A 24,423-nucleotide genomic window follows, 5' to 3' on the forward strand; every position below is an offset into this window, starting at 1 on the left:
CCGGCCGGAGACGGGCGGAAGGGGAAACAGGTGAGCCGAGGCTGGGCGCAGCCCGCGGGGCGCCGGGGAATGAGGCCGCGGGGGGACCGGGCGGGAGCCGCGGCGGCCGCAGGGACGGAGGGAGCCGGCTCTGGCCGGCGGGGCAGGGCCTGGCCTGGCCTCTGCGAGAGCTGAACCGGCCGGGGCTCAGCCTGCGAGAGGCCGCTGCACCCTTGGGCGCGGGGGAAGGAGGGAGCTCCCGGGGGCGGATCCGGGGAGGCGAGGGAGGGGTTGTGGGGCAGGAGCTGGGGCAGGCAGTGGGAGGGGTTATGGGACAGCCATGGGGGGGCAGGACTTGGGTGTATAGGAGCTGGGGAGAGGTTGTGGGGCAGGCAGTGGGGAGGGAGAGGGGTTATGGGACAGGCATGAGGGGGCAGGACCTGGGTGTACAGGAGCTGGGGGAGAGGTTGTGGGGCAGGCAGTGGGGAGGGAGAGGGGTTACGGGACAGCCATGGGGGGCAGGACCTGGGTGTACAGGAGCTGGGGGAGAGGTTGTGGGGCAGGCAGTGGGGAGGGAGAGGGGTTATGGGACAGGCATGGGGGGGCAGGACCTGGGTGTACAGGAGCTGGGGGAGAGGTTGTGAGGCAGGCAGTGGGGAGGGAGAGGGGTTATGGGACAGCCATGGGGGGGGCAGGACCTGGGTGTACAGGAGCTGGGGGAGAGGTTGTGGGGCAGGCAGTGGGGAGGGAGAGGGGCAGGAGTAGGGTTGGAGGGAGGAGCTGGTTCTTAGAAGGAGGATCACCTGGGTTTCAGGTTTTCCATGCCCCAGGCTGGCTGAGGAGGGAAAACTTGGGCAGCAGCTTTGGGGGCACCTTATAGGAGAGCACAGGCTGGGGGTTGGGGACCCCGCCTTCCTCCCAAAAGCTGCTTTAGGCAGGGGGGGTGTTTGTGGTTCTGATCAAACGTCTGGCACAACTCAGTGGGTGTGTGGCTGAGTCTTGGAGCTAGGTCCCCAGCACATCGAAACCCGAGGGCATATTTGCCCAGGCAAAGGCTGTGTCTCCCAGCTCTGGCGGCCAGTCCCACACCCCAGGAGCTCAGAGGAAGGTGCTTCCACAGGGGGGTGTTCATGCGTATTCTTCCTTCCTTCCTAGTAACTGGGGATGTTTGCTTAAAATGCGGACTGCCGGCTACCCTGGTCTTAACAAGAAGGATCTGCCAAAGGAGGTGACCACCCCAGTGGCTTAGGTCTGTGTGGCTGTGTGCACAGGGACCAGTTGCCTGTCTCTTGGTTACAGGCCAGGATGCCTGTGTCACCTTCGGCCTCCCTGCCTGAGTAGGAAAGGGCTGCTCCGTGTTTAAAGACACTTTCCCTCACCTGCAGGTTTAGTGGCTTTCATCAGTATGGAGATTTCCATGCTGGACAAAGCTATGGATAGAATAGACAGAGGAAAACAATTCTGTATTTTCTGGGGAGACTAGAGTAGACTAGATTAGTTTCTCTTCTGTGACTGTATTGTTATGGTCAAGTTGCTTCCCTCCAAGGGTAGGTCTACACGTAGGATGGCGTGTGTAGAGTACAGACACTGCATGCCCAGCTAGCACGGGTATGAATAGCAGTGTAGCTGGAGAGGCATGGCTTAGGTAAACAGGCAGTAGGCAAGACCTTAGTGCAGGGGTGGGCAAACTTTTTGGCCCAAGGGCCACATCTGGATATGGAAATTGTGTGGCTGGCCATGAATGCTCATGAAACTGGGCATTGCGGTGCAGCGGGGGTGGGGAGGGGGAGGGCTCTGGGGTTGGGTTGGGGTTGCAGGAGGGTGCTCCAGGATGGAACTGAGAGGTTCGGAGGGCAGGAGGGGGATCAGGCTGAGGAGGGGGGTCGGGGTGCAGGCTCCAGGTGGTGCTTACCTCAAGCAGCTCCCAGAAGCAGCAGCATGTCCCCTCTCCGACTCCTACATGGAGGCATAGCCAGGCAACTCTGCACACTGCCCCGTGCGCAGGTACAGCCCTTGTAGGTCCCATTGGCGGCAGTTCCTGGCCAATGGGAGCTGCGGGAGCAGTGTGCAGAGCCCCCTGGCTGCTCTTACGGGTAGGAGCTGGAGGGGGGACATGCCGCTGCTACCAGAAGCCATGCAGAGCAGGGGAAGCCTCAGACTCCGCTCCCCGACAGGAGCTCGAGGGCTGGATTAAAATGTCTGGAGGCCTGGATGCAGCCCCCAGGCCATAGTTTGCCAACCCCTGCCTTAGTGGCCCAAACTGACCATTGCCCCATCATTTTTGATGCTGTAATCCTATTGCCTCTGCCGTGATGAAGGCTGATCTATAGAAGTGTAATTCTTAGAATGCAGATCCCACTCCCATACGATTATTGCACAAATAAATAACAATGTTTAGTTAGTAGAGCCACAGTCCTGTGCTTAGTGCAGATGAATAAGGAGATGCTGTCCCTGACCTCAGGAGCTTATGACCTAAAGCAGACACTATCAGGGAAAAAGCGCAGTTCAGATACCAGCTGTTAAATCCTACCTTCACTTGCACCCTGTGTGGTAATTGGCTTCATGGTGGGTTTGTCTTGGTTGTAGAAGGTGTGAGGTAGGGACAGCCTTACTGTTTTCAGGGCCCCTACTCAGCACTCTCAGGACCCGATCCAGAGAGCAGCTGAGCATTTGTAACTCCCATTGTCTTCAGTGGGAATGATGGGTGTACAGCACTTGGGTTTAGGCCAGGGGTCGGCAACCTCTGGCACGCAGCTCGCTAGGGTAAGCACCCTAGTTGGCCGGGCCAATTTGTTTACCTGCCGCATTGGCAGGTTCGGCCGATCGTGGCTCCCACTGGCCGCGGTTCGCCGTCCCAGGCCAATGGAGGCGGCAGGGAGCAGCGCGGGCGAGGGATGTGCTGGCCACAGCTTCCCGCCACCCCCATTGGACTGGGCCGGCAAACCACAGCCAATGGGAGCCACGGTTGGCTGAACCTGCCGACGCAGCAGGTAAACAAACTGGCCCCCTGGTGAGCCGCGTGCCAGAGGTTGCCAGCCCCTGGTTTAGGCCATAGGCTTGCATGACCCATTTGCAATCCCTTCCTGGTGCTGGCCATAAAAGGGGGAACTAGTACCTGAATCAATCTAGGTGTACCCTTCTCACCCCAGCTGCCACAGAGGACCCTTAAACTATGATTAGCTGAGTCTGAGTATGGAGATCCAAGCAACTGTTCATATTGTTTGTATTTAAGGACCAGCCCTGGATATATGCAGGATTCGAACGCAGGATTCCAAGGGTGGACGGCTCTTGCACTGACCCCTGTGCGACTTTGCCCACCTGCCCAGTCTGAGCTGATTTGAGCTGCCAGAATCCGTCGGTTGTAGCCATCACTTATACCTTATTGACTGCCAGTATAGTCGGCTAATTGACTATACTTGCAGTTCAACACTGAGACTATTTGAGAGAACAAATAACCAAGCTCAGCCAGGTTCATTGTCTAAAGACAAAGCAGCACAGTATAAGAAAGAAAGAGTTAATACCACACCAGTCCTTCCCAGGAAGCAAATTCTCACAGCATGGTCAGTTTGCCTTATACAGATGATGTGCTTCCCAAAGGCTCCCTGAAACTAGCCATCTTTGATCGCATGGCTGTTTGCAAGTCACAGCACTGTTCACGTCACTTCACATTTAATTAGCCAACTTCATCTCTGGTGCCTCCCTGTACTTGCCCCTCTTTCATTTTGAATATTAAATTCCAAACATAAAGGGGCATGAAGACGTGCCCTAATGCAAAGCAGGCACACTTCTTACGTTATTTCCTTGCACCATGTTGCTCCCTTGGTTCATAACACTTGTACATCTAGCTTTTGGCAGTTTTTATGTTTGTCGAAGCCCAGCACCACGCTATATTTGTCCTGGGGCATTCTGAGATATATGCCTTAGCATGTGCGAGCAAGAACAGGCATAGTACAATTTAGCATGATTACTCAACATATACATATTAGATTAATACCATGCATATAATACCTATTAATATGGAGGGGTGGGGGAAGTGTGTGTATATGTGACCATAATGCCTGGAGAGGCCTCACCGAGAGTGCTTAATCAGGCAAACTACAAAGAATGGGGCAGGCATTCCCCAAAAGTGGTGGTCCTTCCTATAATTAGATTTACCCAGACAGTAACAAAACAGCTTCTATATTATCTTACTGGTTATCAAGAAGCCCAAAAATACAGTTTCCCTTAAGCAATTCAGCCCTGGACTCCAACCCAGATAACCAAGTCAAATGTAGTGAGGATTACTTAAAATTGTTTTCACCATATATAAAGATCTACCAATCCCAAGAGTTCGGACCCATTACTCAGCAGGTCAGTGAATATTTCAGATCTTATCCAAATACATACTTACAACCAATTCTTATTAACTAAACTTAGATTTATTAAAAAAGAAAAGAGAGTTATTGTGGTTAAAGATTATTATACATACAGATATGAGTAACGTTCTTAGGTCAGTTTCATAGTAGAGATGCTGAACTGCCTTTGTAGAAAGTTCTTCCAGAATTAATTCCATTGTCTATAGTCCAATAGGCAGTCCGTGTATAGAATTGGTTCAGATCCTTCCATAAGAATTTGCAGGGACAGGCCAGGGTACCTGAAGACCTCAATCTTGCAGCTTGAACTTCCCCTGACAAAGTTAAAGCAGATGTGAGATGACAGGATCCTAGAGTTCTTTTATCGATCTCTGGCAAGTTACGATAGCCTCTTGACAGCAGATAATACAGCAGACCTTCCTTGGATGAAGAGTAGGTAATATACATTGTTGCTTTGAAGTCATTTCGTATGTATACACAGGTAATTAGTTGCATTGATTAGCATAAAGCAATTGACCATTCAGAGGTTCACAGGTAGTTTGCTACAAACTTCAAAGAGAAATAAGGACAATGATATTACACCACGTTTCATCTAATTGCTAATATTCCCTTTTGATCTCTGTGTCAATAGAGTATAGTAACAAAATATTGCAGACCGGAACTGATGTTTAGCTTCTACATGCTAATTAGATCATGTTGTTAAACTCCTAACAGTTTAACTCCGACAAAGACAATTAGTATTTACTTCTAATTCTCTGACAATATCGGTTTACATTTCTAAGGATTTAGTCCACTTACATGGCTTTGATAATTATCTACAAAAAATGGCCCTTTTTACCATTTCATTACTCTCTAATATGTTCTTAAAAGTTGATCTGGGTCACTTTAGCCAGCTGGTTGCTTAACCCTTTCTGGCTCAGCATCACAGTATGTAACCTATATGTATTGGCTAACAACCTATTACAGTTGTATGCATTTTACCCGCTGAAGTGCTCTTGGAGATGAATGTTGTAGTAGTCGAAGGGACATTCTTCAAATAGTTGCTTCTTGCTTTCAGGTCCAGCAACATGTTTGAGGTGCCATTGCCTCTGGATCGAGATGGGATCCTCTTCCGGCTCCGCTTTACCACCCTGGCTGTCGGGACCGTGTGTTGCCCGCTGTTTGGATTCCTTTTCTGTGTGATCTGGTCTCTGCTGTTCCACTTCCAGGAAACGACAGCTACTCACTGCGGTGTATGTGCCTGTAGCTTGGTAGAGAACTTAAAGGGGCACACTAGACCCTGAGAGCAAAATCTGTTAAAGACGTGATTTCTCAAAGAACGGCAGTGTTGTCTAGTGAGTAGAGTAGGAGACCTGGGCATCAGGAGCCCTGTGTTTTATTCCTGGCTTCCCCGGAACTCAATAGGTGCTGTGTGAACTTGAGCAAGTTACTCTCCTTCTCTGTGCCTCAATTTCCTGATCTGGGAGCTAGGGATAGAACCAGGACCGGCTTTAGGCTGATTCCCCCAATTCCCCTGAATCGGGCCCCACGCCCTAAAGAAAAGTGCCTAACTTATGCACCTTTTTAATTTTTACTCACCCGGTGGCGCTCCAGGTCTTCGACTGCACTTCAGCAGCGGGTCCTTCACTCGCTCCGGGTCTTCAGTGCGGAAGACCCAGAGCAGAAACCCAGAGCGCCGCCAGGTGAGTCATCCCTGCCGAGGCACCATCGAAACTATTTGAATTGGGCCCCTCACTTACTAGTGCTAGCCCTGGATAGAACTTGTTCTTGTTAAGCACTCTGACATTTTAGAGAGCTGTAAACGTGACCTATTCTAATACAAAATCCCAATGCCTCTTCAACAAGCTCTCCTTTTTCCTCCCAGGTCCCCAATTACCTCCCCTCCATCAGCGCCGCGATTGGCGGCGAGACCCCTCAGCGCTACATGTGGCGTCTCTGCATTGGCCTCCACTCCGCACCCCGCTTCCTGGTGGCCATCGCATACTGGAACCATTACCACAGCTGTCACTGCACGCACCCTCGCTACCTGCGGCTCTGCCGCATCAACTTCGCCCTCAATGTCCTCGAAAACGTCGCCCTCCTTTTGCTGACGTACGTGTCTTCCTCGGAAAACTATGGTAGGTTTCTACAGCATGCTGTGCTGATTCTCTGGGTCGTAACAATGGGGGTTCTGCACAGTCATGAGTCACTTAATTACAGGGGTGTTGGGGTTTTTTTAGTGCTTATTTTTGGGATCATCAGTTCAGGAGAAAAATCAATGAACATAAGAACATAATAAGAACATAAGAACAGTCGTACCGGATCAGACCAAAGGTCCATCTAGCCCAATATCTGTCTACCAACAGTGGCCAATGCCAGGTGCCCCAGAGGGAGTGAAGCTAACAGGTAATGATCAAGTGATCTCTCTCCTGCCATCCATCGCCACCCTCTGACATACAGAGGCTAGGGACACCATTCCTTACCCATCCTGGCTAATAGCCATTTATGGACTTAGCCACCATGAATTGATCCACTTCCCTTTTAAACATTGTTATAGTCCCAGCCTTCACAACCTCCTCAGGTAAGGAGTTCCACAAGTTGACTGTGTGCTGTGTGAAGAAGAACTTCCTTTTATTTGTTTAAAACCTGCTGCCCATTAATTTCATTTGGTGACCCTAGTTCTTGTATTATGGGAATAAATAAATAACTTTTCCTTATCCACTTTCTCTAAATCACTCATGATTTTATATACCTCTATCATATCCCCCCTTAGTCTCCTCTTTTCCAAGCTGAAGAGGCCTAGCCTCTTTAATCTTTCCTCATATGGGACCCTCTCCAAACCCGTAATCATTTTAGTTGCCCTTTTCTGAACCTTTTCTAGTGCTAGAATATCTTTTTTGAGGTGAGGAGACCACATCTGTACACAATATTCGAGATGTGGTCCTACCATGGATTTATATAAGGGCAATAAGATATTCTCAGTCTTATTCTCTATCTCCTTTTTAATGATTCCTAACATCCTGTTTGCTTTTTTGACCGCCTCTGCGCACTGCGTGGACATCTTCAGAGAACTATCCACGATGACTCCAAGATCTTTTTCCTGACTCGTTGTAGCTAAATTAGCCCCCATCATATTGTATGTATAGTTGGGGTTATTTTTTCCAGTGTGCATCACTTTACATTTATCCACATTAAATTTCATTTGCCATTTTGTTGCCCAATCACTTAGTTTTGTGAGATCTTTTTGAAGTTTTTCACAATCTGCTTTGGTCTTAACTATCTTGAGTAGTTTAGTATCATCTGCAAACTTTGCCATCTCACTATTATCCCTTTCTCCAGATCATTTATGAATAAATTGAATAGGATTGGTCCTAGGACTGACCCTTGGGGAACACCACTAGTTACCCCTCTCCATTCTGCAAATGCCCACATTCCATTAAAATCCATGGTCTCTGTATTAATAAAAGTACCTGGGACTTGACGTAGCAAGCGTTAACTAATTCATCCTCATGATAGAGACACGACATAGCCAAGATCACAGAGGAAGTCAGTGTTAGAGCTGGGATTGGAATTTAAGACTTCTTCGCTCAAAGTCAGGCACTCAGACTGTGTCCTTCTCTGCTGTTTTACCCCATTGCAATAAGAAACACTACAGTTTGGGCTGAGTCTGCCTTGCATTCCAACTCCTCCTTTAGTTGCTTATTACTTTATCTCCAATAATTTCCTGTGTTTCTTCTCAAGGAAGGTCCCCTCATGGATTGGTAACTGGTTAAAAGACAGGAAACAAAGGGTAGGAATAAATGGTAAGTTTTCAGAATGGAGAAGTAACTAGTGGTGTCCACCAGGAGTCTGTACTCGGCCCAGTCCTGTTCAACATATTCATAAATGATCTGGGAAAAGGGGTAAACAGTGAGATGCCAAAATTTGCAGATGATACAAAACTACTCAAGATAGTTAAGTACAGGGCAGACTGCGAAGAGCTACAGATGGATCTCTCAAAACTGGGTGACTGGGCAACAAAATGGCAGATGAAATTAAGTTCTGATAAATGCAAAGTAATGCACATTGGAAAACATAATCCCAACTATACAAATAAACTGATGGGATCTAAATTAGCTGTTAGCACTCAAGAAAGAGATCTTGGAGTCATTGTGGATAGTTCTCTGAAAACATCCACTCAATGTGCAGCGGCAGTCAAAAAAGCAAACAGAATGTTGGGAGTCATTAAGAAAGGGATAGATAGTAAGACAGAAAATGTCATATTGCCTCTATAGAAATCCATCGTACGTCCACATCTTGAATACTGTGTGCAGATGTGGTCGCCCCATCTCAAAAAAGATCTATTGGAATTGGAAAAGGTTTAGAAAAGGGCAAAAAAAAATGATTAGACATATGGAACAGCATCTGTATGAGGAGAGGTTAATAAGACCTGTCTTTTTTCCAAGCTGAAAAATCCGAGTAAAGGGGGATATGATTGAAGTCTATAAAATCATGACTGGGGTAGAGAAAGTAAATAAGGAGGTGTTATTTACTCCTTCTCATAGCACAAGAACTAGGGGGTCACCAAATGAAATTAATAGGTAGCAGGTTTAAAACAAACAAAAGGAAGTGTTTTTTCACACAATGCACAGTCAATCTGTGGAACTCTTTGCCAGAGGATGTTGTGAAGGCCGAGACTAATAGAATTCAAAAAAGAACTAGAGAAGCTCATGGAGGACAGGTCCATCAATGGCTATTAGCCAGGATGGGCAGGGATGTTGTCCCTAGCCTCTGTTTGCCAGAAGCTGGGAGTGGACGGCAGAGAATGGATCACTTGATGATTCCCTGTTCTGTTCATTCCCTCTGGGGCACCTTGCGTTGGCCACTGTCGGTAGACAGGACACTGGGCTAGATGGACCTTTGGTCTGACCCAGTATGGCTCTTCTTATGGAAGGTGAAGTTCTTGATTTTAAATTAAAGCAAACTGTGTGGCCATTTTGTGTGTGTGTGTCGTGGGGGATATCTTTGCATGCTGGGCTAGGAGATGCGCTTCTCCCATCTGTTTGCAACTGAGTAAAAATGTTCGCTATTGAGTAATTCGGTTTGATTAGTGTGGTTTAATTTACAGGTGTAGAGACAGACTAGTGCAGTTCTAATCTGAATGACAGCCCTGTAAGAAAGGCACGATGGGCCTTTATGTGTCTACCATTTGTTTGTGTCAGTTTTCTAGCTGCCAGCCTGGGATCGGAGAGATAAGCTGAGTTCTTTCTGACTTGCGTGTTCGCCCCAGTCATAAAGATTTTGCATGTCAAATTCAGGCCTCATTTACGCTTGTGATAACCCAGTGGGCCCAGTTCATCCCTGGTGATTTCACTGGAGTTCCGCCAATGAAAATGGCCCATTGCTTTCAACTGGGTCAAACAGATGTAGGTGGCCGGCTGTTGGAAGGCAGTCGTGGTGGTGAGTGACCCAGACTGGAATGGGACATACTGTGGCATAGCTGCCTGTGCATGGCAGTGGAAGCAGGAGGACAGAAAGCGGGTTTCACTGAGTGCATGTGGGAAGAAGGTGCCATTTCTGTATATGCAACTTTCTCAGTAGAAGCCCTGGATGTTGCAGCGACCCTCAGCAACCTGGACTCTAAGGCTCAGCAGCAGGGCCAGGGAGACAGAGAGCAGCTGATTTGCTGGGAGTCAGATCGGGGTGGAGCTGTCTCTGGTGCTTTGACTTGGTGGTGAGGAGGTCCCAGCCTCAGTTTGCTGGGGACTGGTGATATTGCCAGGAAGGATCAGTGGCCAGTTGGCACTTGGTCGTAGACATCCTGTGTAGCGAGGAAGAAAACAGTGATGATTACACGTCAGGGAGGCAACCCGCACCCCACTGAACTCAATGGGTCGTTTCATATTGATTTCCAGTGAGGCCAGGATTTCCCAGCAGGTACAAGTGGTAGAACAGGGTAACCAGTGCCCAGCTTGGCGTCGAGTGGGTGTGTGAAAGACGGCATCTTGCTATGCCACTCTGTCGGTGTGCAGGAAAAACATCTCAGGGGGGTGGGAGATGTAGCACCTTTTAAGTTCTCAGTGTCTCTCAGCTTGTTGCTTGTCTTTCCGCACGTACCCTCTGCCAATATGCAGGGTGCTCTGGTTCTGCTCACGCACTCGTTGCTGGGCTGGTGCTAGTTACAGGGCCTTGTCCCTTGCTGCGCTAGCCTGGCACCCCTGTCCACCCCCTCACTGAGTCAGGCCCAGACACATCCATTCTAGGCACTTGGCATTTTTAATGCCAGCTGACATGGTTCACCTGTGATCCAGCATGGGCATCCCCTCTCAGGCTTTCAGCTCCCCAGCCATCACCTCTCTGATGATGCGACTCTCTCCCTCCTGACCAGGGCATTTCCAGGCTGCACAGCTCCTGCCTACGCTGTGAATTCCCCAGCGAGGCAGACCGCTTGCTAATAAGCTCTCCAGAGATCACCCCAGCTCTAGCAAGGGCTCTGGCAGGTGGTCTTCCTTCAAAGCATCAAGATGGTTTTCTGTGCTCACAATTTCTTTACAGCTATTAGCTCCGAACAAGCACTCCCTGGGAATCTGAGTCACTTCTGCTTACCTTTTGGGTCTTTGATGTGTCCTCATGGAACAGGTGCAGCTTCAGAAGGCTGCATTCCTGCGGAACCAGAGGGAATATGTTTGCAAACACCTCCTGCTAGAGAGTTCCTGGGAAACCCACATAACTTTCAAACTTCACGTCATTTTCAATTAGTCCTTCGAAGCTCATAACGCTTCTCAGAGTTTACATTAGTCAAGTCTCCTCCCGAGAGATGTTACACACAATCTCACAATAAGACATAAACATTTCCCCATTTTTAATATGATGAACTCCTAAGATATTTCAACTTAATTTGCTATGATTTGTCCAGGATATTGCAGGAAATCACCGTCTGTCGCATCAGAGTATTTGTTTGCAGTGTTGTAGCTAGGTTAGTCCCAGGATACGAAAAAGATAAAGTAGTTGAGGTAATAGCTTTTACTGTACCAACTACACATAACACACAGTCTACTTGTGAACTCTTTGCTGGAGGATGCTGTGCAGGCCAAGACTATAACAGGGTTCAAAAAAGAACTAGATCTGTTCATGGAGGATAGTTCCATTGATAGCTGTTATCCAGTATGGGCAGGGATGATGTCCCTAGCCTCTGTTTGCCAGAAGCTGGGAATGGATGATAGGGGATGGATCACTTGATTCCCTGTTCTGTTCATTCCCTCTGGGGCACTTGGCATTGGCCACTGTTGGAAGAGAGGATACTGGGCTAGATGGACCTTTGGTCTCTCCCAGTGTGGCCTTTCTAATGTTCTGTTGGTGGAAGATACAAGCTTTTGAGCTACACAGAACTCTTTTCCAGGTCGGGGGAAGGAAATCGGAGCATGTGAGCTAAATATGAATTGGGATAGATTGTTCAGCATAAAGGGTAACAAGTTGGCATTTGCAAACCAACTGCTGAAATGTTGCAGTGAGGCTATTTATGTCATCCCTAAGTCTGAACCTAGCCCCAGGTGGCAGCGACTGATGGCTGTTAGGTGGCCTATCTGAAATGGGTTGGTTGGATCTCGGTGCAGTGCATTTTGGGCAAAGACCCAGGTAACAAACCACCTCCAAAAGGAGGCATTACTTGGCCCCGTTGCTGGAAGCCTGTGCAGAGGGCTAAGGCCTGAGTGGGCCCTGGAAAATGAATGCCCCTCGCAACCCTCCAGGTGCCCTGTCCAGGCCAGGTGTGATGCGCATTACCTGGATGATGAAGAGGAAGCTCACATTGCTGCAGCTCTTGGTCTCTGGATACAGGGTTTGTCACGCTAGCCCTGTTCGCTGTGCGGCTCTTCCAAGGACGGGAAGGAAGCTATTTAAATTTAGACCTTCCAAGCTGACGAGTTCCTGACATGGGGAACAGGGGATTTGCCAAGTTTGGGGGAAAGTGGTTGAGAAAGAAGGTATAAAGGAGTGAGAATGAGTCTGAATGTTCCCCTCCCCGATCTTCACTAGTGCGCGGTTATCCTGGGGCAAGCAGGAGCAGAACTGACTAGCCACTTTGACGTCAACTGTGCTGTTCCCTAGAACACCCTCCTCAACTTCCCAATCCAGTGTCTGGTCATCAAGTCACTGGGACTGGCGAATGCTCCAAAGAGTTTAGTCAACCTGTGGAACTCCTTGCCTGAGGAGGTTGTTAAGGCTAAGACTATAACAGGGTTTAAAAGAGAACTAGATAAATTCATGGAGGTTAAGTCCATTAATAGCTGTTAGCCAGGATGGGTAAGGAATGGTGTCCCTAGCCTCTGCTTGTCAGAGGGTGGAGATGGATGGCAGGAGAGAGATCACTTGATTATTACATGTTAGGTTCACTCCCTCTGGGGCAACTGGCATTGGCCACTGTCAGAGGGCAGGATACTGGGCTGGATGGACCTTTGGTCTGACCCAGTCTGGCCATTCTTATGTTCTTATGACTTCAGTCTCACAGATGGCTTCTGGTGCCCCATAGTGCATTGATGTATTTGCTTCCTTGAGGTTTCTGTGTGGCTGAACTTGCCACCAGCAACCTTCCGAACAGACTCGCCCACCACATTGAAAGATTCCCTCGAGGGCCCAGTCTGTTTCCATCTGCTGCAGAATCCTGGGCCAGACATTCCCCCCCACAAATCTTGCGTCCTCTGTGGCTTGCCCAGCAGCTTTGGCCCAGAGTGCATTGTGAGTGCATTGTCATTCTTCCGCTTTACTCTGCTCTGGTTAGGCCTCAACTGGAGTATTGTGTCCAGTTCTGGGCACCGCATTTCAAGAAAGATGTGGAGAAATTGGAGAGGGTCCAGAGAAGAGCAACAAGAATGATTAAAGCTCTTGAGAACATGACCTATGAAGGAAGGCTGAAAAAATTGGGTTTGTTTAGTTTGGAAAAGAGAAGACTGAGAGGGGACATGATAGCAGTTTTCAGGTATCTAAAAGAGTGTCATCAGGAGGAGGGAGAAAACTTGTTCACCTTAGCCTCCAATGATAGAACAAGAAGCAATGGGCTTAAACTGCAGCAAGGGAGATTTAGGTTGGACATTAGGAAAAAGTTCCTAACTGTCAGGGTAGTTAAACACTGGAGTAGATTGCCTGGGGAAGTTGTGGAATCTCCATCTCTGGAGATATTTAAGAGTAGGTTAGATAAATGTCTATTAGGGATGGTCTAGACAGTATTTGGTCCTGCCATGAGGGCAGGGGACTGGACTCCGATGACCTCTCGAGGTCCCTTCCAGTCCTAGAGTCTATGAGTCTATGAGTGAGTATTGGACTGGAAGTCCTGGGAGTGTACTGGCATGTGTGAGCAATATTCGGGGTACAAGCTGAAGTTCATACCAGTTCTCCCAGCCCCAGTATTATGGGCTGACGACCATAGCATTGACCAACTCCCTTGTTTCTACTGTGCCTCAGTTTCCCCCATGTGTAGAATGGAGATAATGATAGTGACCTGTTTTCTGGGCTTGCGTGTCTGTAAAGCATGTCAGGCTAAATGCAAAGATGCATGACAGTCATCCAGTAATGACCCTTTGGCCTCATCTAGCACCTTCCATACAGGCTGTGAATGTGCTTTATGCACGTGAAAGAATACAGCCTCCCATTCCCCCTGCAAGGAGGGGAGTGACTTTGTCCCTGCTTATGGATGGGGACAATTACATCACCAAGCAGTGTCCTTCTCAAACCCCCCTGCCCTGCCTCCTTTGCACAGGAATGGGTTCCACTCAGCTGTGCTATCACAGACCCCTGTGCTCCAATTACGCCCCACCCCTTTGTAGCCACTAACTACATTCTAGGCCCTGGGGAGTGCTCTCCTTCCTGCTCTGTGCACACTGAGAGCACTCCCCAAAAAGGCAATGGAGTGACGTCACATGACTGGCCCCTGATTCCCTGGCTTGTTAGTGGCAGCACCATGAATAGAGTCCCGGAGCTTTGGGTCCCAGGTCACTACTAGGCGGTATTGACCCAGCTCCTCCAAGCCTCCTGGCAGGGGCCTTGTAATGCACACTGCCTTCTCCTTGCCTCCTCAGCATTCCTCAGGCAGCTCCCTTTGGCTTATTTCCATGCTCAGCGTTAACGGGAAACCTGTTGTCTTGTTGATGCAGCAATCCACGAAAATTCCTTCATCCTCTTTATCACCTCAGCCCTGGGTCACATGTTCCTGACTTGCATTCTGTGGCGGATGACTAAGAAACACACAGTAAGTCCCGAGGTACAGTAACCTTCCCTTCTCTACTGTCACTGCTCTTCTCTTGGGTGGGCTGGGGGTGCACAGCTGGGGGCGGAGGGCTTCATGTCTGTATCTCGTCACCAGGAAAGTGCTACGACGGGGCAGGACGTCGGCACGACTTTAGGGGGTGAAACAGACCGAAGGGAAAGGTGATGACTGGAAAACATGTGACGGGCCAGTTAACCAAAACGAATTGAGCATTTATTTGCACACGGGCAGGTCTGAAGGCTTTGATTTCCTACTTGCTTCTACTAAAACATGTGCTGGAGTTAGAGCTGGAACCAAAACCAGTATCATAGAATGTCAGGGTTGGAAGGGACCTCAAGAGGTCTTCTAGTCCAACCCCTTGCTGAAAGCAGGACCAGTCCCCAAGTAGCTGGATAAGGCCTTGTTTGTGACCCTGCTTTCCCTGACCCGGTACACTTGGTTGGTGGAGCGCCTGCGTTGGAATCTGGATTCTGGTTTCTTGGTTGCCTTGTGGTCTGGGTGCTTGTGTTTTGTGGAAGGGTGAAGACATCTGGTCTTGCAAGCAAACGGGAAAAGAATACATTATTAATACACACCAGCAGAGGGCAGTATTAGCCACACTGTAATACTTAGCACAGCTAAGCCTTTCCTCCAACATCTCCGAGCTACTTACTGTCCCCCTGTAATCCCCTCCCTTTCAGGGTGCTGAGAGGGGTTTAGTCCCATTTTCCTAGGCTGGTAAACTAGGCACAGATTGGTAAAGTGACTCCTCTGTCATATAGCAAGTCAGCAATCGATCACAGGAGTCCCGACTCTCAGTCCACTGCTCCAAGCACTGGAAAGGCTCCTGCGCTGGAGAGAGTAGGGCTGCTGGTTTCCAGTCTGCTGATAGTTTAACCTGCACTGGGTTGTTTGAGTAGTGGGAGGGCGAACGCTGGTTCTGGAGCACTAGAGAAGCTATGTTCACTGGACTGTGGGCTCCAGCTTTTAGGCTCTTTATTTTTTAGGCTAAGCCTTTGTACATTTCCAGGTATTTATGGATCTCAGTGCTCCCTAACTCCTGTCATCTTCCTGTTTCCCTTCTCCCTCTGGTGCCCACTGGAAAGATGCCCCTTGTGACAATGCTGCCAGTGGGAGCCAGCTGAAGTCACTCAATTAGGGTGAACTGCAAACAGAACGGGGCAGACAAACCTCAAGCCAGCACAGAACAGCTCCTGCTGTTACCTCACTGGTTACTCAGAAATCCAAAGACAATGCAGTTCCCTTAAAATGCCAAGCCTCAGGCCTCTAGGGTGACCAGATGTCCAGATTTTATAAGGACAGTCCTAATATTTGGGGCTTTGTCTTATACCTATTACCCCTCACCCCCATTCCGATTTTTCATACTTGCTGTCTGGTCACCCTACAGGCCACCATCCAGACACCCACGTCAGATATGATGATTATTACTGAAAATCTTATCATATAAAAGAAAAGGTTCTTCCAACCCCAAAGGATCAGCCACACACCCAGGTCCAATTATAACTTAGATCTTAGCCAAAATACACGCTATAGCCAATTCTTATTAACTAAACTAAAACATATTAAAAAAGAAGAGAGTGAGTGTTGGTTAAAAGATCAATATACAGACAGACTTGAATTTAATTCTTGAGGTTCAGATACATGGCAAAGGTGAGTTTGTAGTTGCCAAAAATCCTTTTAGAAATAGTCCATAGGTGACAGTCCAATGTCCCTATTCAGGTTGACTCCAGTCAGTGACTGGGGATCTCAATTCTTGCGGCTTAAGATTTCCCCCTCTTGAAAGCAGATCTGAGATAAAACAGGGTAGTGTCTGCAGAAGGGTTCAGCCGGGTTTGGCCCTCTCCGGGGGGGCGGGGAATCACACCACCTCGCTACGTCCGTCAGGTTATTTCGGGGAGCTAGCCTGGCCGCGGAGTTTCACGCCACGGCAACGGTAGACACCAACAAACAGCTCTATTCTGCAGACCCAGGCCCTAGCCCAGGGCGGGGCAGTAGAGAGTCTTTGGCTCAGGTCCTTATGCAGGGGCTGGGCAAACAGATGAATTCAGGAGGCCAAGGCCCTGGCTCCGAAGGACCTGGGGAGAGGGGGAGACAGCCACCCACACGTTGGGTGGCAGGGAGGACACAGGCCCACCCACTCCACTGCGTCCCAACCCGGCGCCCTAGCGGCGGCAGAAGACCTGCTGCTTCGTCAGTGGGGATCCTGGCCGCAACATACCGACATGGGCTCTGGTAGTGCTGCAGCCAGACTAGAGTCGGCTTCCCCTGGGCTACTTCCTACCTCCCCCTCCAGAGGTACCTGCGTCAGGACGGAGTCTTCCAAGAAATCAAGCACCATGGGCTCCTCTGGGTACCCGACGAGCGGTAGGCTTGGCAGCTCCTCTGGGTAGCTTGCCACAGGCAGGCTTAACAGCTTCTCCGGGGTCTGGTCGACATCAGGCCTCGGCTCGATCCCGGTCAGTCCTCGGGTCGGTCGCAGACTGCAGGAGTCTCCTCACCGTGAGCTAGGCCACAAACCTCTGGCTTCTCCGGCAGTCGGGCCTCTAGTGAGCTCTGGGGTTGGGCTTTTGTACTTCCTGTCCTGTGCCCTGACCTCTCGGGCTCGGGCGCAGACTCCACTGGTTCCACCCACTTTGGCATCCGGAGGGGCTCGTCCCTCTCCGGGGCGATGGGGAACCAGATTCCCTCGCTACCATGTCCCAGGATTTTTATACATTTTCCAGCAGCCTCTTGGCCTGAGAGAATAAGCTTAATCTTTTGTCTGTCAAACACCCTGGCAATTAGCATAGTGTAATTTGTCCATTGTGCAGTTTATCACGACTTTCAAAGAGACGTGTGGACAATAATACTATTTCACTCAAGTGTCATCATAAGTGTTAATATTCCTTTTTTGATCTTTGAATCAAAGCTATAGCAATAGACAAGACTTGTTTGCTTACATGACAAGACATCTACCCTTCTACCTCTAACAACGCAGGCTTGCATTTCAAAGCGCTGTTCATTTACATATCTTCCTAACCAGTCTTTAAAGTTGGGCCATGGGTCAGGTCAGTCTGTGAGTTAATTCTTTCTGGCCCTATGTCACCTTTCGGTGAGATATATTATACTCATAACGTCACATCCCATCCCAGAAATGCTGCTCGCAGATTGCCCTGTCATTGGCAGCCTTAGCTGTGGGGCAGGAAGACCTGGAGATATGCCCAGGAATTCAGCCCCTCCCTCCGGATCACAGTTAAGGCATGCTGACCGCAGAAGAAGCTTGCTCTGCAGCTGCAAAGTAGAAGCCTTCGGGCTCTAGGGCTGCCAGTCTGGCTCCTTTCACCCAGCCATGAAATTGACAAAGGTTAGGCCATGTCCACACTACAAAATTACATCAACTTAACGTATGTCAGCACACAGCCACCGCAGTTACTAAATCGCTAGTGTGTCTGCATGCTTGGTGCCTTGTGTCAATGATGCGCATCCCCAGTTGCACTTGTATCGGTTGTACTGTCAGTGTGAGACATTGTGGGACAGCTCCTGAAAGCCAGTAACAGTCGCTGTTAGCAATGCAGCGTCTACACTGACATCCACCGTGACTCTGTGCTGCTTGGTGGATGTGGGGTTATTAAGTCGGCGTAGAGAGGCACTTACATCAGCGGGAGAGATTAATAAGACTGGGACTTTTCAGCGTGGAAAAAGGCGGCTAAGGGGGGTATGATAGAGATCTATAAAATCATGACTGGTGCGGAGAAAGTGAATAAAGAAGTGTTATTTACCACTTCACATGACACAAGAACTAGGGGTCACCAAATGAAATTAATAGGCAGCAGGTTTAAAACAAACAAAAGGAAGTATTTCTTCACAAAACACACAGTCAACCTGTGGAACTCCTTGCCAGAGGATGTTGTGAAGGCCAAGACTATAACAGGGTTCAAAAAAGAACTACATAAGTTCATGGAGGACAGATCCATCATTGGCTCTTAGCCAGGATGGGCAGGGATGGTGTCCCTAGCCTCTGTTTGCTAGAAGCTGGGAATGGGCAACAGGGGATGAAGCACTCGATAACTGCCTGTTCTGTTCATTCCTTCTGAAGCACCTGGCACTGGCCACTGTCGGAAGACAGGATACTGGGCTAGATAGACTTGGTCTGACCTAGTATGACGTTCTTAAGTGAAGACACTTCCACAGCTAGGTCAATGCAAGGCAGCTTACATCAACCTAACCGCATAGTGTAGACCAGGCCTTAGAAACCAGCTTCTGACTGAGATGGGAAATGGTGCCTCAAGGTCCATGGAGGGTTGACAAGTCACATGGTCTTCAGGGGCCACTTGTCACATGGTACGCAAGCCCCCATAAGGACATTGGGCACAGCTTCAGCAGATCTTGGACTCGCAGACCCCTATGGGTTTGCTGAGCACAGGTGAAATAAGCCCAACTAGCTCCTTGAAAGAGCCACCTCCCCTGTGACACTCCTGGCAGACTCTCACCTGAATATTGGGTGAGGTTTTCCAAATGACACGACTGTTTTAGCAGACTCATTTCAAGCGAGTGCTCAAAGAACAAAGCTCCAACTAGTGAAGACTAAAGCTCCCGTCGGTTGGGGTTGGCCGACGGTACCGTCTGTCAGGGATGGTCTAGGGATACTTAATCCCACTTCAACGCAGGGGGATGGACTAGATCAGGGTTTCTCAACCCCTAGGTCATGACTTAAAACTGGGTTACAGGGTGTGTCAAAGGGTCATGTGGGAGGCCTTGGGGAGTGTTGCAGAGCCCCCCCCCCCCCCACACACACACACACACCAGCGGCTCCTGCAGCTCTGGTCCTGGGCTCAGCACGCTCTGGGCATTGCAACAAGGTGCACTGGGTCCTGGTGCCACTCAGGTTTGGCCCAGCCACCCCTCCATCGTGATGACGCAGGGCCAACTGGGCCAAATATGAATGAGTGGCACTTGTCGGGGGGCTGGGCCGGACCAAAGCTGAGTGGTACGGCAACCCCAGAGACTGTGATGCCCAGAGCGGGGAGCGCAGCCCCATGGGACAGGAGCTGCCATGCGCATGATGTATTTATCCAGTACATGTTTGTCATAAACAGATAGCTAAGGGTTAATGTCTCTTTCACCTGGAAAGAAGTAACCTGAAACATCTGACCAGAGGACCAATCAGGAAACAAGACTTTTTCAAATCTGGGTGGAAGGAAGTTTGTGTGTGAGTCCTTTGTTCTTGGTCTTGTGCCTGTCTCTCTCTCTCGGCTATGGGAGGATTTCTGTCTCTTGCTTTCTAATCTTCTGTTTCCAAGTTGTAAGTACAAATATAATAAGGCAGTAAGGTTTATATGGTTTTCTTTTGTATTTACATGTGTGTAGTTGCTGGAATGTTTTGAATTGTATTCTTTTTGAATAAGGCTGTTTATTCATATTTCTTTTAAGCAATTGACCCTGTATTTGTCACCTTAATACAGAGAGACCATTTTTATGTACTTTTTCTTTCTTTTTATATAAAGCTTTCTTTTTAAGACCTGTTGGAGTTTTTCTTTAGTGAGGAACTCCAGGGAATTGAGTCTGTGCTCACCAGGGAATTGGTGGGAGGAAGAAGTCAGGGGGAAATCTGTGTGTGTTAGATTTACTAGCCTGACTTTGCATTCCCTCTGGGTGAAGGAGGGGGGTGGGGGAGAGATTGGCTCTCTCTCCTTGTGTTTCCAGGACTGGAAATAGAGAGGGTGGAGTCCCTCTGTTTAGATTCACGGAGCTTGCTTCTGCGTATCTCTCCAGGAACCCAGGGAGGGAACACCTGGAGGGGGGAAGGGGGAGGAAATGGTTTATTCCCCTTTGTTGTGAGGCTCAAGGAATTTGGGTCTTGGGGTCCCCAGGGAAGGTTTTTGGGGGGACCAGAGTGCCCCAAAACACTCTAATTTTTGGGGTGGTGGCAGCTTTACCAGGTCCAAGCTGGTAACTAAGCTTGGAGGTTTTCATGTTAACCCCCATATTTTGGACGCTAAGGTCCAAATCTGGGAATATGTTATGACAATGTTACATTCAGGTGTACGTTCTATATCGTGGGTAAAAAATACTTAGTAAGCCAAATTCTTTTTGTACTGTGGCTCTTTAGTGGGTGGCGACAGGCCATTTTACAAATGGCTCCTGAGCCCACAAAGGTTGCGAATCACTGGACTAGATGACTTCTGCCAGCCCTATGTTTCTCTGATTTGGTGGTTGGGAGTCCCTGAACATCGGGCGTGTCAGTCTCTAGAGCACGTTATAATTTTTAACCGTAACAGAAAACATGTGCCCCGAGTTAAAGGCATCAAATTGTAATGTGATGACAAATTGACCCCAGCACAAACACCGCTCGCTTCTGTGGTAAAAAAAAAAAAAAAGAGAGAGAGAGAGAGAGAGATCCTTTTAGCCTTGGGAGAAATTCCCTAAGCTGGGAAGGAGACTAGGAATTCAGATCTGTCCAGGGTTTGCATGAGAGTGTACCGTTGCTGAAGCTGGGGAACATACTGCCTTTTTTCTGCTTGAGACGACAGCAAAAGTCTTATGAAGTGTTGAAGTGTGTTATGGACGGTTTTGTAGCAATATAATGGGGGAAAGGAATGCACAGGCCATGGAGGGTGTCCAGCCATGGCCTTTATTGCCAGCGAACCTTGCTTTTGTTGGCCGATAGTTTGAGATTTCAACACAGATTTTCAGCTTCCCAAGGTAACATCTCATCTGGGCGCTACCCTGGTCTAACCAGGGTGTTGCCCGGTGTTAACCCTGCCTGCAGGGGGCTGTGCCTGCCTGGCAGGGTTGCTCCTCCAGAGCCCGCTTTGTGAAACCTGAATCTGCCAAGTCACCCGCTCAGCTGTTTGTTTAGGTCCTTCCGAGAAGATTAGGAAACTCGGTGGGAGGCAGCTTATGCTGCTCTTCCCATGTGTGTGTGCAGTGGGGATGATGGTGTTCCTTATACACTCCTGATCCTTCCCCCTTGCTCCTCATCTACCTCTCTCTTTTACACCCCTCATCCCCTCCTAGGGAGGAGAACTCAGGACCAAAGGCGTTCAGAATCGTGTCTCCTTATTCCTGAGAGCTCAGCGGAGTCTTAGGGTATGTCTACACTATCGGCGGGAGTGATCGATCTATCAGGGATCGATGTATCGTGTCTCATCTGGACGCGATACATCAATCCCTGAACACGCTCCCCATCGACTCGGGAACTCCACCAGAGCGAGAGGCGGGAGCGGCAGCCGTCGATCCCGCACCGCGAGGACGCGAAGTTAGTGATTCTAAGTCGATCTAAGATACGTCGACTTCAGCTGCGCTGTTCTCGTAGCTGAAGTTGTGTATCTTAGATCAATCCCCCCATTAGTGTAGACCAGTGCTAGTAACGGAGTTTCTGCCACGACCTCTGGCAACACCCAAGTGGCCATACCCTCTGGGGACACCTCAAGCCACAGCGAGGCCGTGCCTGCCCAGATCTTTCTGCAGACGTAGCCTTATGAAGAAATGCCCTTGGTCTGCATTCGGGCCCCGGCCGTGCTTGTGGTCCATGAACGTCTTTGTCCTGTCGTGCCCATCACCGTAGTATCTAGCAGGCAGCCTCTGAAGGGTGCACTTGAGGCCTGCCAAAAGACCTAAAGCCTTTGGCTTCAGTTCCTCCGGTTAGAGGGGTCTAGAGATCCGCTCCTAAGGTCTGCAGAACTCCAGCCTTGCTGGCAGTGCTCTTCGAGCTCCGGTGAGCGCTCAGCCAGACCTGGGGGACGTGCGTTACCCCTGGCTCAACACCAAGAGGCATTGTCCTCTGGGCTGGCTGTGGAGCACGTTCCGTATGGGCACCACCGATGAGCGTGCTGCCAGCAGGGACTTGCTCTCACCAGCGCTGCTTCCTCTCCCTTTCCAGGAAGTGGTTCTGCAGATGAGGAAGCTGGAGTTGCACCTCAGAACCAGATAGGATGCATAGGGGGCTGGTGCTCAGTTTGCTTAAAGGTCTCTCCTGCCTTTCTCTGCCCCCTGCCTACATGAGCATCCCAAGGCATTTTGCAAATGCTGATGCTTCAGCCTCGCAGCTTCCTTCTGAGGTAGAACATCTCGTCATCCCTTCTCAGCCCATCGGAACACAACGGCTCAGGAAGGTTAAACGTCTTGCCCAAGGTCCCCCAGAGCCAGAGTTTGAATCCAGATCTCCCGACAGCCAGTCTCCCACGCTCACCGCCGGACACACACTCGCTTCTCTTCCAGCGATGCTCGCCCAGTGCTAGCTGGCTGCCGTTCACGCGATGCACCAGGTGGTGGCGCTATGACATGGGGAAAGGGGCAGCTAGTTAGTCACAGCGTCTTTCTCAGATGAAATGTATCTGAACTAAATGGGTCAGGGTTTTCGTTCACACTGGAGCGCGTAGTGGTGGGCGCTGCTGGAGCCTGGGCAGGACCCTCCAGCCAGCTCTGCACTGGGCATCGTCGTCACTACACTGATCTGGTTGTGCCCTGGCTGGGAGATGGTCTCGGTCACAGGCTGGCCGGCCCTTTGAGGAAAGCGGGGCTCAGCCCTGCCTGTGGCCGGCGACCTAGGGCTGGAAGGGTCGGGCAGATTTAATGATCAGCACTGACCCCAGCGCAGGGGGAGGAAGTTAAGAGACAGAGCTGAGAACTCAGCAGGCACTGAGGGCCAGGGGCCTGGGCTAGCTGGCTGGGCTCCGAGAGAAAGAGGCTGGTAAGCCTTCAAGGAGCAGCCTGGAAGTTTAGAAAAAGGGATGGGAGGCTGGGTAAGCTCCAGTTCTAAAGGGGAGAGAGCGGAGGTAGGGGGGCTAGAGGCTGTGTTGAGCTGGGGACCTCCTGAAAGAGGAGCTGTGCCCCCAGCGAGGGGCTGGGCAGAGAGCCTGTTTTTCAGTAGCAGGATAGTAACAATCCAGTCCGTGAGACAGGATGCCGTTCTGACAGGCCGGCCTCGTGTATTGAGGAGCTCATGGGAGGAGGGAAACTGAGGACAGGCACTGCAGAACCACCCAAGACCAGCAGGGGGCACTGCAACACTGGCGAGCCCATCTGCAGTCTCTCACAGCCCTGTCTGGCACGAGCAATGCGAATCTTGTGGGGTTTCTGGTCTATTGCTTGGTGTGTGTTCCTGGGATGACCTTGGTTTTTGATGAGAGGAGCCCCCCCCCCAGGCTTAGCTAACAGGATCCCAGAAAACTTCCCGACCTGCAGATCTCCCCAGCCAGAACTGGATCAAACTCACGCTCTGACATGTACTATGAGTTGGTCAGCAGGTGGCATCGTATCTTTGGGCTCCTGCAGGCTGGGCCTGCTGGGATGCCGCCTGATGTCCTGGGGCAGGGGTCTGTCCCGTGGGCTGTGCTGGAATGAGAGGCCATCAGGCACTTCCTCTGGCTGGCTCCCAGGAGCCGGGCATTCAGTTCAGCACACAGCCTAGACCAAGCTGCGACTGGCACTGCCATGCCCAGGGGCTCGAGAGGGGGGATGCTGCGATCTTTCTGCCAATCTCGGGTGGCCTCTCCGAGCCGGCACCAGTCAGAGGCTTGGAACCTGGGGCTTGGGCCCATCTCTTGCGACACGCAGGATACTTTGCCGGGGGCAGGAGGGCTAAGCTTGGCTGGAGAGCCAATCGGTGGTATTGCCACATCCTCCTCCCTTCCCGGCTGTGCCATTCGCGCCGGGGCTGGAACTGCCAGTCTCAGCACTGATTAGAGAGAAGTTGGGTCAGCAGCTGCTGACCTGGTAGGAAATTCTGACCGTGGGAGTTTCTGGGGGAAAAACCCAGACAAACTCCTCATGCTGGGGAAGGTGGCCCCACATCCTGACGGCAGCGCTGCCCCCTCACTGCACAGTCAGGGCCACCATTGAGCTCTCTTCTTGTCTTCCCCCACCCCAAGGGGCTGCAGAGGCAGGTTCCTTCAT

General features: G+C 50.1%; 1 protein-coding gene across 5 annotated transcripts in view; it reads left to right on the forward strand.

Moving 5' to 3' along the window:
- Nucleotides 1-24,423, forward strand: part of PGAP2 (post-GPI attachment to proteins 2) — a 37,212-nt gene continuing 12,789 nt past the window's right edge. For 2 of the 5 annotated variants that reach the window (XM_050922710.1, XM_050922791.1), the window contains exons 1-3: nt 5,315-5,563; nt 6,196-6,448; nt 14,435-14,529. In XM_050922710.1, coding sequence (XP_050778667.1) covers nt 5,399-5,563; nt 6,196-6,448; nt 14,435-14,529 — 513 coding nt within the window. In that variant the 5' untranslated portion in view covers nt 5,315-5,398. Of the gene's footprint in view, nt 31-758; nt 1,229-3,718; nt 4,330-5,314; nt 5,564-6,195; nt 6,449-14,434; nt 14,542-24,423 lie in introns of those variants that run through there. The other 3 variants (XM_050922468.1, XM_050922551.1, XM_050922631.1) reach the window with 3 other exon arrangements.

Source organism: Gopherus flavomarginatus, chromosome 1 (assembly GCF_025201925.1).
Source record: "Gopherus flavomarginatus isolate rGopFla2 chromosome 1, rGopFla2.mat.asm, whole genome shotgun sequence".
In the NCBI taxonomy this organism is placed as follows: Eukaryota; Metazoa; Chordata; order Testudines; family Testudinidae; genus Gopherus; species Gopherus flavomarginatus.